The sequence below is a fragment of the Chinchilla lanigera genome, unplaced genomic scaffold (assembly GCF_000276665.1).
Source record: "Chinchilla lanigera isolate Chin_1 unplaced genomic scaffold, ChiLan1.0 scaffold00063, whole genome shotgun sequence".
Lineage (NCBI taxonomy): Eukaryota > Metazoa > Chordata > Mammalia > Rodentia > Chinchillidae > Chinchilla > Chinchilla lanigera.
The window spans coordinates 8,423,479-8,439,220 of record NW_004955464.1 but is presented as its reverse complement, the minus strand read 5'-3'; the positions used below and the strand labels follow the sequence as shown (position 1 = coordinate 8,439,220).

Genomic DNA, 15,742 nt, shown 5'->3' with positions numbered 1-15,742 from the left:
GGTGCTTGAAGAAGCATCCAAGGAAAAGGATACTGATCTTGGTGATAATCCTATCTTCAGATGCCCACTTGTCTCTCAGGGTGACATGGGTTTCTCCTACCTGTTTAATGAAAATGCACTGGGAGGTCTCCTCAGCCTCCTCTTTATAATTCTCAGGGCAGTAAATCAGTCTTATCCTCTTTAAGTAACTCAGAAACTCTAACACAGGCTAGTTCTCCAGAAACCAGCGCTCCTCTGACCCATCTTTGTGCTCCCCAGACAGCTTTTAGCCCTGTAGGGCATACTTGAGATGGAATTTCTTCCAACTCACAGTTCATCCTGCCCCTAAGACAGGTCCCAAGAGTGGATGGGACTACTCAAGTCCAGGTTCCTTTGTTAGTGGCAGATACCCAACAATGTAAAGAATGGTTAGGCCAGTTTTTAGAATATCCCAGTAGATGTGCAGATACATTTCAAACTTTGACCGTTGTTTTTGATTTCTTGTGGTAAGATGTCCAATTTGTCTTGGCCACTTGCTGTATCCCAGACCCTTTATAACTCAATTGCTGGGCATGACCTTCTTTGTGTTGAACAACTGGGAGCTAAAGAAGTGCTGAGAAAAAAAAGATACGACAAAATCACAGCTGTCCAATTTGGCCATGCTTGCACACCCAAGTAGGCCAAGGAGAAACTCAAGGCCAGTCAAGGAAAGAATTCCTGATTTAAATGCAAGGAAGCTGGACACTGGGCATGTGACTATACCAAGCCACTGTCTGATCCCTGCTCTGTGTGTTAGGCAGCTGGTATGCTTGACTCATGTCCCTGGAGGAATGACTGCTCCTGCTCCCAGAGGGACCAGGCTACCCAAAACCCTTACCCCTTTGCTCTGATGAAGAGGAATGATCAGGGCCCAAGCAATCTGCAATGCCTGTGTCCATGGAGATCTCCATCTCCTGTAACAAACCCCACAGGATGTCAAGGGAAGCAAATTCATTTCCTTACAGATACAACAGTGGCTTACACTGTTTTAACTTCCATCTGGAAAATCCTCCTCCAGATGTATAGCCACAACTGGGGCCAAGGAGACTCCTAGTTGGAGCTTCTTTAGACCCGCTCTGATATGTCAATTAGGTCAAATGTTCAATCATGAGTTTTAAGTGTCACAGAGTCCTAGTCCTTTACTAGAAGAGATTTTCTAATAAAATTGAAGGCATTCTATCTTCCTAGATATGTTGCTGTCATTTACTGCAAGGTCACCAAAGAGACATGTCTGAAGTCTCTTCAGGAAAGGGTAAGACTGATTTACTGCCCTGAGAATTATAAAGAGGAGGCTGAGGAGACCTCCCAGTGCAGTTGTTTTCACTAAACAGGTAGGACAGGCCCATGTATCCCTGAGAGACAAGTGGGCATCTGAAGATGGGATTATCACAAGACTGATAAGAGAGGCAACAAGGGCAGCCTTCACCTTTTTAGGATAAAGCCAGCCCCACCCGAACTGTCTTAGGAAAAAGACCATCCAAAGGAAGAAAGCTACTCCTGTGAACCTCTGGAAGATCTGAGGACCCTTTTCAAACAGCAAGACTCCAGTTCTACTCCAGAATCAGATAAGTAGACGGACCAATGACCCCTTATCTGCCATACCTTAAACAGTCACCTATATTGAGACTCCCGTACTGAGAGAAGTAATGGGGATAAAGACGAAGTATGGTATATGCATATACCAATATACCAAAACAAGTATTATTATTCTGTCACTAATATGTACAATTTTAAGAAGTCCTCATTTTTAAAAAGGTAATTAGATCCATGACTAAATCTGTTGTAATTTTTTGTTTGTTTTCAGTTGTTGGTGCTTGAATCTAGGACCTTATACATGCTAGGCAAGCACTGTACCTCTGAGCTCCATCCCCAGCCCATAACTGTCTTCTGACAGCTGGCCCTCTGGTCCATGGAGCTCACGTGTCATCTTCCCATCCTCCCCCCATCCTCCCCATACATGGAAAGAACTTACTTTCCATTTGTAGGTGGAATTCCTCTGATGTACATGAGAGTAGGCAAAAGAAGAAAAACAGGAGGAAGAAGAGTTGTGGGATAAAGAAATAAGGCAAGACTGGGAAGAAATGGGTAAGATAAAAAAGGTAAAATAGGATTTGAAAGAAGCAGAGGGATAGGAAAGGAAGGAGGAGAAAAAATGAAAGATAAAGAAATGACAGAAGAGGAAGATTAGTGGATACTGATAATCTCACACCAAGTGGCATGAGAGACAGGTTTTTCCTCAGGGGAAGACCTGTGTTTGGGCCACTATAGTCCAGCGATGAACTAGGGTGACTAGTGGTGGGGTCAGGGTCATTACTTAGCTTTTAGAACTCACTGTCAGGGTAATAAAACTAGGTAAAGCAAATGGGTCACTGATGTGTACATGGCTATAGCATCTGTAAGAGACAGGGCTTAATGACTTATCTTCTAGAAGTAAACACTTCTCTCAATTATCTGTTGTTAAAAAACACGGAAACAAACAAAAAATATCCCCAAATAACACTCCTAGCAAACTTGACAATCAGTTTTTCTGGGGAAAGTCGGTGCCTGCTGCTATTCTGGTTATCCCACAGCGCTTGGTTCAGTTAAGTATAATACTCAGCAGACATTTAGCAAATAGTTGGACAGCTGGGAAATCTTAACATGAAGTATTGTTTTGGTTGTGGGGGCAGGAGGCACTGAATAATGTTTAATAGTTCCTCTGGTGAGAAACCAGTTTCTGCTTAGTGGAAAAAAGGCTGAAGACACAATAAGACTCCTAGAGTTAAGTCTTATATTATTTGTTATTAAAGAGGCAAGGTCTTAAGATGTGCTTTTTAACAGTCTTTAGCTGGGCTGTAATTTAAGATGACTTTTACAAATTAGATCCTAATCCTTGCAGACACAGATGGCTGTTACAGAATAGCCTTGCAAAAACACTAGTTATTCGACTTGAAAGAGCATTCAGAGAAGGATGAAGGGCCATTAACTCTCACCCCATCTCTGGCTCTAGGAAGCCTAAAGAGTCCTGGGTGGGCCTTCTGGGTTTAAGACTGGAATCTGGGTGGGCCTACAGCATCTGTTCTGGTTGGGAAGAACCTCTCTTGTTCACTATGGAACTAGAGATTTAGGGGAGACTGAGGTCATTAACATTCAACAACAGTTACTGAATGATTATATATCAGACACCATGGTGGGAACTGCAGGAGAGCTGTTAACATGATGTAGAACTGTCTTTGTAAATCATTACAGAATGAGAGGACAGACGCTATGAACAGGAATGTAGAAATTACAAAGTACATAGGTAGGGAGCTGTGCAGAAGAGGGAGGACTTCACAGAGAGGTTGACATTTCAGCTAGGAATTAAAAAAATGAGTTCAAACATGCCACAACAATGTGGAAGATGGATATTCAAGGAGGAAAGAAAGGAAAGTATACAAGATGTACTTTTATATGTAGGCTTGAGAGTTTTTGTGCCTTCAGTGAATAGGGAGCAATCTCCTATCTCCTGCTGATGGAAATAACTAACAAGAAGCAGCATATGTGGTGGGAAAGGCAGGAATGGGCTGGACTATAGAGTTTTCAAAACATTCTAAGAGGTCTAGAGTTACCCTAGGTACTAGAGGGTACTAAAAAGTTTTATGCAAGAGACAAAATGATGAGGGTGGGATTTTGGAGCAATCACTCTATGACAGATAAGTTTAGGTTGAACAAGGACCATAAAATGGATCTATGATGGGTTTTGGAAGCTCTTGGTTTCTACTATAGGAGCAAACCTCTTTGAATTTGCTTTTTCTTTGGAAAACTGAGCTAAATTTGATCTAAATTTATTTTGGAATGGGGATTGAGGTAAAAATGGGCTCAGGTGTGAAAGAGACATTGGAAGCAAAGACTGTAAACCAGATCAAACTGTTTTCTTCAACAGTGTAAAACACAGGGTGAGTGACAGACAGCTGAATCAGGAGTAAATTTTGTCTTAGACTAAGTGACAGGCTCTCCACATAGGGTCAGTCCATAGTGACACAGGAGTCTGCTCTGAAAGACTAAAAATTTTATCAGTACAACTCAAAGCAGGCAGGCAGCAGGCCTAAGAACTGTCTGCATTTCAAGTCCCCTGACTTCTTGTCAAGAGCAACTTTTCAGTCTACGTATTTATGCTATAGGAAGATGACATTAATACTGAAGTGAAAAATAGTAAAAAACCAAAACGAATCAGCTAAAGGAACAAACCTCAACTCCTGTCATAACAGTTTAAAAGTATTTGAAAATAAAACATAAAGTTTTATTTTAAAATACAAGGAAGTCCTTATATACTATTTCATACTAGTACTTACAACTTAAAGGAGGGTGTGTGTGTTAATTTGGCTAATAGTTTCTGGAGATTCATGGTTGGCTTGCTTCAAGGCAGAAACATCATGGTGGAAGGACGTAACAAAACAAAGATGCTTAGTTCATGACAGCTGGAAAGTAGAGCAGGAGAATAGTGTCTAACAGGAGAGCAAAAACTACATATCTTACTCAAGGTCACACCTCCATGACCAATTCAGACACACTCAGAAGTGTGTACCATCAATCTAGGTGCCTGGCTCCCAAGCCAATCAATTTGATGCAATTAAGCTTAACCACCAGAACAGATGAGGCCCAAAAAGGGAGTGACTTCAAACCAAGGATCAGAAAGGATTAATTTATGTCCCTAAGTTCTGTAAGTTCTAGAAGGTGAGAGGAGCAAAATAACATGTAAAGTGGGAGAACCAGGTTGACTTTGAAAGCTTTCATAGTGGTTGTTTTCTAAACATTTAAACATTTAGAATTCAACTTCAGGGACAAAAGTTAGGGTAGTTCCTTACCTGGCTGTGTAGTAAAAGCATGTGCACACATGTGTTCCTCTGTGCATGTTTGTGTGTTTTATATATGAATAAAGGGGAAGAGCTTGGAGGAGCAGGTAGGGCCAGGGAGAGAAGGGCCAATGAGTACTATATGAGGTCCGTATACTCTCCTGGGCTTAGAGATAAATAACAGGATCTTCATTCCATTGCAAAGGGATTTGAGGCTGGGTGACAGAGCTAAAAATGTACCATTGGTCTTTACTTCTATTCTGAAAATATGACAACTAATGCGAGGAACTTGGGACCTGATAAGCCTTAATCAAATTCTTGGTTTGGGTATGACAGTCTTGCTAACTAGAAGTCTTGCTAACTAGACTTAGATGTAAAGGAACCACAGAATATTATGATTTCCCAGGTATTTTAGGATTGAGCTCATCCAAGTCCATATAAAGCAGGAACAATAGGAATGAGTCCCACTCCATTTACATCTGTATTGCTGAAAAGAGTAGTGCTTCTTATCTCTAAAGATAGGAAAATTACTACGTTACAATAAAGGATATCCTTTTTTAACAAATGTCTTGCATTAGGCCAAACTTGCTGCTATAACTTGCAATTCATTGATCCTAGTTCTATCCCTGTAGTCTCACCAAATCAGAATCCCTTCCTTACATGGCAAGCCTTGCAGTAGTTGCGGGCAACAATCATGTCTCCCGTTACCTTTACTTTTCTGGAGGATATATTCCTCATGACATGACTTCTAATTCCTTGTCATTCTTTTTATGCCTGTTCTACACATGTTCCTGCTTCTTTTGGCTTCCTGTTTCAGCATGAAGCCTAATGCTTCTTTCAGGCATCCTTTATCTAGGTGGAAAGCTGAACAGGATAATTTTTTATTCCCTCTTGTTAGGCTTATACCTAACAATACAGTAAGCTCTTTTTTTGGGGGGGGGTATTAACACATTATTAATATATATTCAGCTTAATCAACCATAATGTCTGCTAAAACAACTGTCTGCACATTTCTGTAAAATTTTGCAGCTTCATTTTGTCTAGTTTCAGTATTTTAAGGTTTTCTTCACTTATGTCTCATAACACATAAATCTGATAAAGTCTTCACTTACGTTGCCAAGAAATATGATGAGTAATAGAGGATTACCCCACTGATGGTTTCCTCCAAGGAGACAGTAGTCAGTGAAGATTTTTTGGACACAATTATTTATTCAGCAGTGAATCTATATAATTGTATATCTTCATCTTTCTACTTTGCCCAGAATATTATGAGAGATTATCAAATACCTTGTATACTAGTCAGCTTCCCTACTGCTGTGACAAAATACCTGACACCATCAACCACCTTTTAGGCCAAAAGGAGGACAGGTTCATTTGGCTCATGGCTTCATAGGTTTAGTGCATGTCTGGCCTGTCCCAAGGCAAAACATCACAGTAGAAGGGCATGGTGAAGCACAGATGCTTACTTCATGATAAATAGGCAGAGCACAGAGAGGAAGAGGCCAGAGATCATGAATAGTCCCCAAGGTCAAGTTTCCATTATCTACCTACGCACTCCACATGTGTGCTTTATTAGTCTAGGCAGCTCCCAAGCTAATCATTTAAGCTTAACACACATTCCACCCCTTGTCAACCCAGACACATTTCCTCAAACCACAGTTAATTTCCAAATAAAGATACTAACAAGTTCATAAGCCTACCTAACATAATGTAACTGTCCTGTCCACAACGAAAACCAGCAAGTCCCCTTTCCAAAGTCTCAACAGTTCCAGCACTGCCCAAAAGTACAGGTCAAAGTCTCCTCTGAGACTCAAGGCAAACTCTTAGATGTGAACCCCTGTGAGATTTAAAAAGTAGGTTACTCAATCCCTAGATTCAATTGGACAGGTCAAGCATTCCCATTCCAAAAGGGAGGAACGGGAGATAGAAAAGAATTGGAACAAAGACAGACTGAAACCTATCAGGGCAAATGTTAAATTCTGTAGCTTAATGTCCAGCATGTGAGGCACATGATGATAAGGTGTGAGTTCTCAAGGACTTGGTGGTTCCACTGCCATGGCCTTGTTGCTAAAACCCACATGGCCTTTTTCTAAGGCTTGCTCTGCCTGCAACCAACCTGTGGCTTTCTTTGGCATATGTTCCACATTCTTGCCCTTTCTGACTTTTTGGCTTCAATCCCAGCTTCATACACTGCCCTCTCAGGGGCACACTGTCCGGCCTCTGAGGCCTTCCTTCATAATCTGAGTGAAAGTCTCCATGACCCCACAACTCTTGCATTCCATGTGCCTGAGCAACCAGCATTTTGTGGAAATGCCAAGGTTTGCTGCTAACTAAAGCAGCAGCCTGGCCCACCTGAACCATGGCTGTAGCAGTCCCTGAGTACAGTACTTGTATGGAGGACGACCTGGATGACTCTCCTTGAAAGAAGAGCAACCCTCTCCATTTTGGCTAAACCTGGCCTTATTTCCCTGAATTGATATGTGCAGAGCTGGCTAAGTTTTGTGTTTATCTCAACTGGCTTTAAGTAATGCAAATGGGTCTAGCCAGGTGCTGATGTGCAGTCTTTGAAGCAAGGTCAGTGCTGCCCTGCCCATAGCTCCTAAGAAGTATGTGTGAACCCTGCTGGATGAGAGGCTGGCTGAGATAAGAGACTATAACTTCTCAGGGCCTTCTTACACATCAAAGCTGAAGCACCCCAAAACATTAGATATGGCCTCAAATTGTGTTATGCAGATTACTCTTTCTGCATCTCTCTCTCTCTAAATATTGCAGAGGTGATTTCAGGCCTCTACCTAGCCCAGCTCATAGCAAGGCTCACTTATTTCCCACCACTCTCAGTCATTCATCCCCAAGCCATTCCCCTCCTCACTAATTAATAAAACCTGGGTTCCACCTTGAGTCAAGGCCTTTGTTTGGGTTAGTCATTGTACTAGCTGGACTTAGGACCCCCTTGGCTCCCCACAACTAAAATATGCCTTAGTGTCTTTATTCTCGCTCTGTGTTGCACTGGAAGTGGTAGATTGGAATTAACTTATTAGAATTCCAAGAACTTTTTCCATGGGATTACAAATGTGGATTTTTCTGGACCATGATGAAGTCTAGAAGGGCTTTCTATGTACCTGGATGGCTAAGTATGATAAATGAATCCCAGGGAACCAATTACCTAGGTAGTCTTCTCAAGCAAGGGGCCCAGGGGCTCTCTTTTCAAAGAAAAAGGTTTACATTTGCTCCCTTCATGTAGTGAAAGGGTCTTTGGTATTCCTGAGATGTCCTCAAGACATTTTTACTCTTAGCCTGTTCAAAGTACATGATCTCTTTTTATTTTTTTTTTTTATTTTTTTTTTCCTCCGGTACCAGGAACTGAACTCACGACCTTGCGCTTGCCAGGCAGGCGCTTTGCCGCTGAGCTAAATCCCAGCCCCATGATCTCTTTTTAATGGCACTGATCTCTTCAGCAACTACAACTCCCAACTTTGTGTGGTTCCTTTTAGGCCAAAATTTATTTTTCATATATCTTGGCTCTGCTTTTTAGTCTCAATTCTTGATATCTGGTTAAAAGTAGCCAGCAAGACATCATATTACAGAGATACATGCATACCCCTGTTTATAGCAAAGTAATTCATAACAACTAAATCTTGGAAGTAGTCCATATGTCCATCAACACACTACTCTGCCATAAAGAAGGATAGACTTGAGTCCTTTGTAGGAAATAGAAGCATCTTGAGACCATAATGTTAAGTGAAATAAATCATACACACAAGCTTAAATATCACATTGTTTCTCATATATGAGAAACCCAGAGTAAAAATAAAGAACAAAATAAAAGAAATAGGACATAGGGAGATAAATCATGCTCAGAAGAGAAGAGGCTCAAGAGATAGAGGGAAGGAGGAAGGAGGGAAGGGATAAGGGATGAAAAGAAAAAGAAATCTGGATGCGTTATGTACATGTACCAACTTCACACAAGTAATATAAACATTATGTACTACAAACATGTACAACACAAAACAAAAAGAGAAAGAAAACAAAACCATAAAAAAGGTAGCCAACAGTATCCATGCCACAGCCTGAATATTGTGCTGCCTTGAAATTTCCTCCACCAGATCAATTAGTCTATCACCTTTAAATTTAGCCTCTTAGAAAGTCTCAGATTATAGACAAAATGGAGTCAAGTTTTTTTGTCTGAATGTAACATTCATGGCCTCTAGTCCATTTCCCAAGGAGTTCCCATATGAAACCTCATGAAGCTGGCCTTTACTGTGTGCATTCTTAAAAACGTTCTGATTTTTCTGAGCTTTAACTATAATTTCCCATCCATCTCTGCTTATGACATTCTAGGGCTTCTCTTCCCTGCATCACTAAATTCTTTCTGCAAACTAGTTCCAAAAACTGAGTCATGTGTTAACTATCTCTCTTCTCTGGTACCTATTTTTTGTACTGGTCATCTTTCCTGTTTGCTGGACCAAAGTACCTGAAACTCACAACTTAAAGAAAGTAAGGTTTACTTGTCCCACAGTTTCAGAAGCTCAGTATATGGCTGGCTGGCTAACTCCACAGCAGACCATCACAGCAAAAGAACATGGTGGAATAAATCTGCTTACTTTAAGGCAGCTAGGAAGCACTGCATGGGGGAAAAGCACCAGAGAGATAGGGCCTGAGACCATATGTAGACCCCAAGGTCAAGGTCCACTGCCCACCCAGACACCCAGAAGTGTGCTTTACTAATCTGATAGGTAGATCCAAAGTTGTCAGTGAAGTTAACTATCACATCTTGCTGAACAGACAGATACAACAGACAATACAGATTTCCATTCCTGACTTCCCAGACTGGTATGACTATCAAATCACAAAATACTCTTTTGTTTAGCATAATTCATTCTTAGTGAACTTCTAATTTTTGGCCTTGATCTGTTAGGCTGTTAAACACAAAATTCTCAGGTACACTCTGGAATACAAAGATAACATCTCAGGAAAGCCCATGATGCATGCTGCTACGTGGGTTAGGGGAGGAGCTAGACAGCAGAGAAGGAAGAACAATCCAGTACCTCATTTCCCACATAGGCTCCTGGGCACAGGTCTGATAGCTAAGAAGTTGTACTTTTTCCAAAAGCTGAGATGAGAATGCTTATGCAGAATGAAGACGGACTTCTGGATGTCTGATACTAGCCTACACCATTTGATTTTTGTTAGGTTACTTGTTCTAGCCTTATTTAATGAGATATCTCCCATATTGATACACTTCCTTACATAGGTATGGCAACTTACATCTCTCCTAGGAAAGGTGCTCAGTAACTTGAATTCATCCCATGGAAATCCTTTGGAAGCTACAAAATCGAAGACAATCTGGAGCTTATTGCTAGCCAGGAAACGCCGCTCCAGGAACTCGCCACTGGGTGTCCGGATCCGAAGTTTGCTCACAGGCTCAGCATTTTCTTCCTTTGGCTCTGGAGGCAGGGCTTGCTCTAAGGAGAGTCGGATGGCCTAAGAAGAGCAAAAGCCAGCTGTTACAATATGAAAGAGATGGGACTGCCGGAAGTGGCAGAGAGGGAGACTTGAAAAAAGATGCTGCTTTCTAGAAACACACTGAACAGTCTTTACACCACTTAGTAAAAAGCCTCATGCTTGAATAATATACATGTGTTTTTCATTTTTTTAATATTAGCCCAACAGACAATTACAATGAATTCCACCTTGAAGACACACATTATTAAATTAGTGAGTACATTCAAAATAAACACTTATTTTTAAACTGAAGGCTCAGGTTCTTGATTTTTTTTTTTTGCGGGGGGGGTTTCTCCGGTACCGGGAACCGAACTCACGACCTTGCACTTGCCAGGCAGGCGCTTTTGCCGCTGAGCTAAATCCCCAGCCCCGGCTCAGGTTCTTGAGATTGTGGAAATATGCATTAACTATCCAACTGCTTTCTTTGTAAGGTATGAATTAACACTATTAGAAGCATTCACAAAATATACACATACATTTATATTTGAGAAAATACATTTACCAATCAGAAAAAAACTGAAGAATCTATAAAATATTGCACAATATGTTAAAGATAAAATGGAACCGAAAGATTGGAATAATTGATAATACACTTAAAATGGCAAATTTCTGCCATATACATTGTGTTACAATAAAAGTTTCAAAAAATAGAATGAAAAAACCTCAAATGAGGTCTACTGGAGTCAGGAAACTACAATCCTATTTCCAGTGTTGTCAGTACCTTGCTGTGTGGATTTGGCCAACTCTCAGAATGACAGATTTCTGCACCAAGATATGGACCAGGCCCTTCATTTTACAGGAAAACAGACTCAACTAGGTATGATAAACAGGAGAAATCTTACGGGTAAACTTGAACATGAACATCCCAGCTTTCCCTAGTTCTCAATCTACAGATCATATTGCTTCAACCTTATGACTTTCCAGTGAAAGGGGTTAGAAGGTCTCTGAGGTACTTGTTTATGTTAGAATTTATGGCAGAACTTCAGAAAAACATTTTTTTTTTTAAATCTGTCACAATGTGAGAGGTTTCTTAGTAAGTAAGCCTGGTATTAGCATTTTCTACTTCAGTTACATTGTGATTCTGGCTACTTAGCATTTCTGTGTTCTCAATTTATCATTAGTAGAAAAACAGATGTGATCCCCTCAAATCAATCTATTACTATTATAACCAAGTAATGTATTATGAAAGAAATTAGGATTTAAGTTCTTTAAACCTCAACAGCAAATTTTCCAAGTTGATGTTGCTCTTCCAACTGGGGGGGGGTGGCAAAAAAAACCTTAAAAAAACTTTCTCTTAAATATCTCTTGGGCCAAAAAGGAAATATAAATCAAAATTGCAGAATACCTGGGAAACAGCTATTTAAACACTTCATCTCGGCATCTATAGGATTCATCTTAAAGTGCTCCAACAAGATCCACTGCTGTAAAATTTTTTATTAAAAAAGAAAGAATAAACTGGGTGCGCTGGTGTTCACCTATCATCCCAGCTACTCAGGAGGCTGAGAAGTGGGAGAATTATTTTAGCCCAGGAGTCCAAGAGGAGACTAGACAACACAGTATGATACCATAGCAAAAATGAAAACATTAAAGGTGAATTAAGAATTAGATTTAAAAAGTTAGGAAAAATCTCCAATAAAACAGTTACAAAAGCATAAAGGAATGAGCCAGAAAAAAAGAAAATATACTGGCTAACCAGTGTATAAGTTGCTTCTTTGGAGAAAATAAATAATCATAGCCAAATACAGAGAACTGAAGAAAAATGTGAAGGTAAAGAAGGTAGGGAAACAGGTAGAAGAGATGACCATAAAAGTTTTCTGAATATGTTTTGATTTTTTACTTATACATATGTGTTATATTTAAAATACCAAATGGGAATACAAAGTTTGTTACCAAGAATATTATATGAAATTAATTTCTGTATCATTCAGGGTAATTTGGTGGTTCTAATACTGAAGTATTTTTAAAAGCATTCAGAATGTCTACAGTATACAGACAAAGCTAATCTGTTTTATAATTCTTAGGTCATTTTCCTTCTGGAAGCACTGAATAATATCACTGACCTCAAAGGGGATTATAGAGATGGGCAGTATAAAATTGATATATATGAAAGTTCTCAATGTAGTCTACAACACATAATAAGGCTTTAGTAAATAGTTGCTTTTATTATAGTTAAGAGAAGTTGTACATAGACTATCAGATTTGGAAGGGCTTGCACTATCCAAATAATCCTACATTCTCATTTGCATGGAAAATAGATAACCACAAATGGAGAGATTAAGCAATGGAGAGCTCAAAGACCAGATAAATAGAGAGTTAAAAGTCACTTTTGACTTTTTCTTGACTGATACTATGAATGGAAGTTTATCTAATGTTAGTATTCTAAGTCATAATGAATTTCAGCTGAGTATTTTCAAACACTAAACTATTGCAGCAACAACATACTATTTTAATAACTGAATGGATGAATGTGTGGATATGAAAATTAAATGCTACTTGTAGCATGTACAGATTGTAGACATTTTACAAAATTTGAATCAGTGTTACATACAGTAAGCTTTATCTTATTTTTTTGTCTAAAGGTATGCATTTTAAAATTTTTAGGGGGCTGGGGATTTAGCTCAGCGGCAAAGTGCCTGCCTGGCAAGCACAAGGTCTTGAGTTCGGTTCCCGGTACCGGAGAAAAACCAAAAAATAAAAAATAAAAATAAAATAAAATAAAATAAAATTTTTACTAAAGTTTAACATACTTAGTAAAAAGTGCTAAAATCTTAAGTGTGCAACATGATTAAAGTTTCAGCAAGTGAACATATCTGTAAAATTAGCACCCTGATTATATATTTCAGAAGCATGTTCCTCTTCTGGGAGCTACCTCTCCCCAAAGTCTATTGCTGTCATGACTTCTAACAATGAAGTTTGAAAAATGTTAATTAAGCTGCAATGTATGGCTAAAAACACAGACTTTGAGGTAAAACATACATAGGATCAAATACTGACCTTTACGTAAATGACAGTCCTCACTACTTGCAGTTTTCTCGTATAAAATAGGACCTTACAAAATCCTTCTACAAAATACAGTAGTATTTTAAAAACACTTAGAAGATACTGATATGTGGTCAGCCCTCAGTTAGTGACCAGTGCTTAGCTCTGATCTTCACTATAACCTACACAACAAACAACAGAGAAGAGTCGGTGGTGTATATAATCACTATTGTTATGAATGTTCCTCTATACCTACTTTAAATCAGCACTTGAAATTCAGTATTTCCTTTTTTCCCCTTCTGCTTGCTCTCCTTTTAATTCACCTGTCTGCTTTTCTATTTTGACATTTCCCTGCCAGTATAACAACAGATGTTACATTATTGTCTGAACCCAACCAATTATACTACAGAAGAATAAACAACAGTAGCTCATTACTCAATTCATTGTGTAGACATTATCTGATACTCAATGTACATAGTCTCTAGGGCTTTTCTTCAGAATGAAAACAGACCTGATATCCCCTACTAGTGGACCAATGTGGAAAACAATGAAGGTATTAGTTAAGTCAGCAACCTTGGTATTTGAATATTCAACAGTTTTACTGGTAAAAAGAATAAAACTAAACCAGCAGTTCAGTTTCAAACATACTGGCTAAAAGCAAAGGCCTCATGTAAGCAAACACTGTTGTAAAATAATGACATAAAGGACACCACCACTCACAGAGCAGTTATGGTAAACACTACTGTTAAACATCAATTTGGTTTTCTCAACAAATACAGTGCTTTACTTACATTATTTTAGGTTTGTGGTAAAACAAGGAAACATGGTATAAGAAATATGAACTCATTTTGGACTTTTTAAATTAAAAAAATCTGTATACTTAAAGCATTCACATCTGAAGAATGAAAAATAGGGACACTTTATGAAGTGAAATTAGGCAATGAGAACAGATACACATAAAAGATTGTTTCTATACAGTTTCACTTTTTTCAACAGAAAGAATAATCTATACTCACATCAATTTCTTATAGTAAGAATCAAAGACTGGAGTAATTTACTTATATGCACCCATATATGCATCAATATATATACAGACACACTATCTTAATAGGCTTCTATGAGTTCATGCCAAGTAACAGTTTATAGTTCGAAGGGTTTAAATAGGATAAAACTAACATTCACTAATTCCATGAATTCTCACTAAGCATTTTCTATGTGTTAGGCATTGTTCCAAATGATGATAAAACAGCAGTGAAAAACACAGATAAAAATTTCTTAAGTGGAGCTTACAGTCTAGTAGGGTGAGGACAAAGACAGCAAAAACATGTAGTGGGAAATACCTACTTTGTCATTCATACAGTGCTGAGAGTAGGGGATGCTGGTAGAAGGGAACCAGGGCTACCCATTAATATTGTACAAATCAATCAGCAAAGGCCTAAAGAGGAGAGAGACCCACATGGACATTTGCATCTAGAAGTATAATGAGCAGAAGTCACGGTAAGTGCCAAGACCCTGGTGTATGGTTTGAGTAAGGGATAGCAGGGTAGCCAATGTAGTTAGAGCAAAATTATCAAGAGGAGGGCTGGGAATATAGCACAGTACTGCAGTGCCTGCCTGGCAAGCATGAGGCCTTGAGTTTGATTCCTAGTACTAAAAAAAAAAATTGTACCAAAAAAAAAAAATTAGCAAGGGGAGAGGGACAGGAGTTAAAGTTAGGAAACAAAGGAAAGGGGTGATTAGATCATATGACCTTGAGAAGGCCAGCCACTAAATGATTTTCCATCATTTAAAAACTGAAGTATAATTTATTTATAATATATTCAGGTGGCAGGGATCAAACCTAAGGTTTTGTACTCATCAGACGAAATTCTCTACCACTGAATTACACCCCAGCTCAAATCCATCTATTTAAATGTATAGTCCATGAATTATAGACAAATGCATATATTTGCACAACTACCATCAACTGTTTTCTATCCCTAGTTTTGCCTTTTCCAAAATGTTATATAAGTGTAATCATAAATGTCACATAAATGGCTTCCTTCATTCAGCATAACGAACTTGAGATTCAAACATGTTGCTAAATATAAGAGTTTGTTCCTTATTGGTGAGTAGTATTGTATTTTATACATACACTGCAGTCTGATTATCTCTTGTCTACTTGAGAGACACTTCGCAGTTTTGGGTGGTTACAGGTAACGCTGTTAGGTAAGAATTTTAAAGTAGGTCTTCTAATCTTGCTATGATCTTACTTTTTCATCTTTAAAATAGATCATCATTTAAAAATGGTATGTCCATTACCAATTCTGTAGAGTTATCAAGATCAAATCAGAAAACTGAAGGAAAAGTGCTGAGGCTTCTAATACAACATTCTTCTGTTCTTCTTCATGGTCTTTAATATTACTTGTTATATTCTATTTGAGTAGGAATCA

The 15,742-nt window shown here is 38.8% G+C and overlaps 1 protein-coding gene across 1 annotated transcript in view; it reads right to left on the bottom strand.

The window, feature by feature from the left end:
* Positions 1-15,742, bottom strand: part of Faf1 (Fas (TNFRSF6) associated factor 1) — a gene marked incomplete at its 5' end in the record, with an annotated part of 440,455 nt that overhangs the window by 38,578 nt on the left and 386,135 nt on the right. Inside the window, 1 exon segment of the mRNA XM_005398612.2 lies at positions 10,095-10,310. Within this exon segment, the coding sequence (XP_005398669.1) occupies positions 10,095-10,310 (216 nt within the window).